The following is a 2882-nucleotide window of genomic DNA, read 5'->3' as shown; positions in this document are numbered from 1 at the left end:
CGGCATACCCACACACCAGCACTTAGGAGCAGAGTTACCTACACGTGGACACATCCTCCATCGACGCTTGCTGTATCCCATTCTTAACCCCACACACATGCAGATAATATTAAAAACATACACGACACCTATCATAGCAAATATCATCTTTAGAGTAAAAAACACTGCAGACTTTCCAATGAATTATACATCCCCCCCCCCTATACACGTACACAGAGCGAAACAGACATTACCCCCCCCCCCCCAGAAACACACACACTAACACAAACACTGCACTCTGCCCTCAGACCACAACGGCAGTGGCGTGGCCTTGTATTTCCGCCTGGACGTCAACTACGACACCAACGCAGCCGTCAGCTTTGCTGTGATCAAGCGCACGCCCAGGTGGGAGAGTGTGCAGGAGATGGCTGGCCAGATACTGCTGCTGAGTTTTGTGGGGAATACACCGTATGAGACCGCACACGCGTACCTGCACAACGCGTTGACGCCGTATCTCACGTCTGTGTTTATGCAGAGCAAAAGCGCCAACGAGCACGAGAAGGACAACAAGCTGTGTATGTGGGCCACTGCGTGTGTCTGTTGACGTGTGTGGGTGCGCAGACGGCTAGTCATGCCTGTGCAAGTGGTGGCAGCGTGTCTTTACTTGCGTTTGCATGGGTGTACATACATGACCTGGTACTAGTAGTAAGCGTGTCTTGTGTTCATTCGATATGTAAACGTATAAACTGAAAGCTATTAAACATGTAAACGTATAGACTGAATGCTATTAATCATACAAACGTATTAACGGAATGTTATAATCATGTAAACGTATCAACTGAGTGCTATCAAACATATAAACGCATAATCGGAATGTCATCAATCATATAGGCGTATACACTGAATAGTAATATACATAAACGTGTATGCTGCATATAAACCTAAACCTGAATATTATTAAATCATTACAGCGTCCGTTAAGCGCCAGTTGGCTGATTTGGAGCTGAAACTTCTGAATCTGCAACAGGACACAGAAATACCCGACACTGTGTTCCGCATCCATCCCGATATAGAGACCGCTTTAGCACAAGTATGTCAAGAGGGGACTTTAGAATGGGTTGGGTTAGAGTGGTGCTAGACGGTTGTCCTGTTTTAGAACAAGTATGTCAGCTGAGGAGACCATAGAATGGGTTGGGTTAGAGTGGTGCTAGACGGTTGTCCTGTTGTAGCACAAGCAGGTCAGCTGAAGAGACCATAGAATGGGTTGGGTTAGAGTGGTGCTAGACGGTTGTCCTGTTTTAGCACAAGTCGGTCAGCTGAGGAGCCTTAGAATGGGTTGAGTTAGAGTGGTGCTAGACGGCTGTCCTCTATGCTTTGAGGTTGGGTTGATGGCGGTATTTCGCATGTGGTGGGTGGGTGTGGGGAACGATGTCTTTCTATCACGCGAATGCGTTGGTTTATATAATACAACACATGTCTCCTATGCTAGGATTGTTCATCTGTTATAGTACAACAAATGCTCCCTATGCTGTGATTGGCAGTGCACACACGTGTTTAATGAAGCTATGGCTTTTGAATGTACACATGTGTTTAATGTAGCTATGGATTTTATGTGCACACATGTGTTTAATGTAGCTATGGCTTTTAAGTGCACACATGTGTTTAATGTAGCTATGGCTTTTAAGTGCACACATGTGTTTAATGTATCTATGGCTTTTAAGTGCACACATGTGTTTAATGAATCTATGGCTTCTAAGTGCACACATGTGTTTTGTTTGTCATAACAGGCGCAACAATCGGGGATTACGGAAACGTCAGATATGCTGCGGCAGTTTGCGGATGTGCCAGACAATCTGTTGAGAGAACTCGAGACCAATGTCAAGGAGTGGCAACGCGAGATCGAAAAGGTGCGGATAATCAGCTGGGCACGTGTGCCAATACACCGCATGTCTGTACTATACGTGTTACTATACGTGTTACTATACGTGTTACTATACGTGTTACTATACGTGTTACTATACGTGAAACTATACGTGTTACTATACGTGTTGCTATTATACGTGTTACTGTTATACCTGTTACTATTACACCTGTTACTATTACACCTGTTACTATTACACCTGTTACTATTGTACATGTTACTATTATACCTGCTACTATTATACCTGTTCCTATTATACCTGTTGCTATTACACCTGTTACTATTATACGTGTTACTATTACACCTGTTACTATTATACGTGTTACTATTATACGTGTTACTATTACATCTGTTACTATTACACCTGTTCCTATTATACCTGTTACTATTATACCTGTTACTATACTTGTTACTACACCTATCAGTATATCTCACATCTTTAGACTGGCGCTATCGCCTATGCCGCGGGTGGGTCCAGTCTCCCAGGTGTTGTGTTGTGTGGCGATGTAGTGCTCCATCGGAGACAGTTACCACCAGTACTTCTCCTACCTATCCTGTCGTATGGGGTGTGTTTGCATGTATCACGCCACTGACAAAGACAACCCTGACTGATTGCTCACCCAGATCACCAGTTTGGACCATGACTTAAACATCAAGACCGCCACATTGGAGGTCAACTTCTGGTTGAATCTGGAGAAGGTGCTGAGTGATCTGTTGCAACGCCTGAGCCAGAAGGATATCGGTGTGTACCTCCATTCGTCGTGGATGTGAGTGCTAGTGTGAGTGTGAGTGGTGTTGTATGTTGTGATATGAGCTGTAATCAATTGCAATGGGTTATATCTATTGGTGTGCATCTCCCTTGGCCGTGAGTGTGGGTGACTCATGTCTGCCTATACCTCACAATTGGCCTATGTCTACCTATACTTCACAATTGGCCAGTGTCTACCTATACCTCACAATTGGCCTATGTCTATCTATACCT

General features: G+C 44.4%; 1 protein-coding gene across 1 annotated transcript; it reads left to right on the top strand.

Moving 5' to 3' along the window:
* Nucleotides 1–287: 287 nt before the first annotated feature.
* SARC_12937 (hypothetical protein) lies at nucleotides 288–2671 on the top strand (the record flags this gene model as incomplete). Its single annotated transcript, XM_014292948.1, has 4 exons — nucleotides 288–554; nucleotides 951–1069; nucleotides 1767–1886; nucleotides 2525–2671. Coding segments are annotated over 4 exons (653 nt in total), but the record flags the coding sequence as incomplete, so codon positions are not given.
* Nucleotides 2672–2882: the final 211 nt, after the last annotated feature.

This window comes from Sphaeroforma arctica, assembly GCF_001186125.1.
Source record: "Sphaeroforma arctica JP610 unplaced genomic scaffold supercont1.2734, whole genome shotgun sequence".
Taxonomy (NCBI): Eukaryota; class Ichthyosporea; order Ichthyophonida; genus Sphaeroforma; species Sphaeroforma arctica.
Note: the sequence above shows the minus strand (reverse complement) of the source record. Positions and strands in the feature narration are given on the sequence as shown.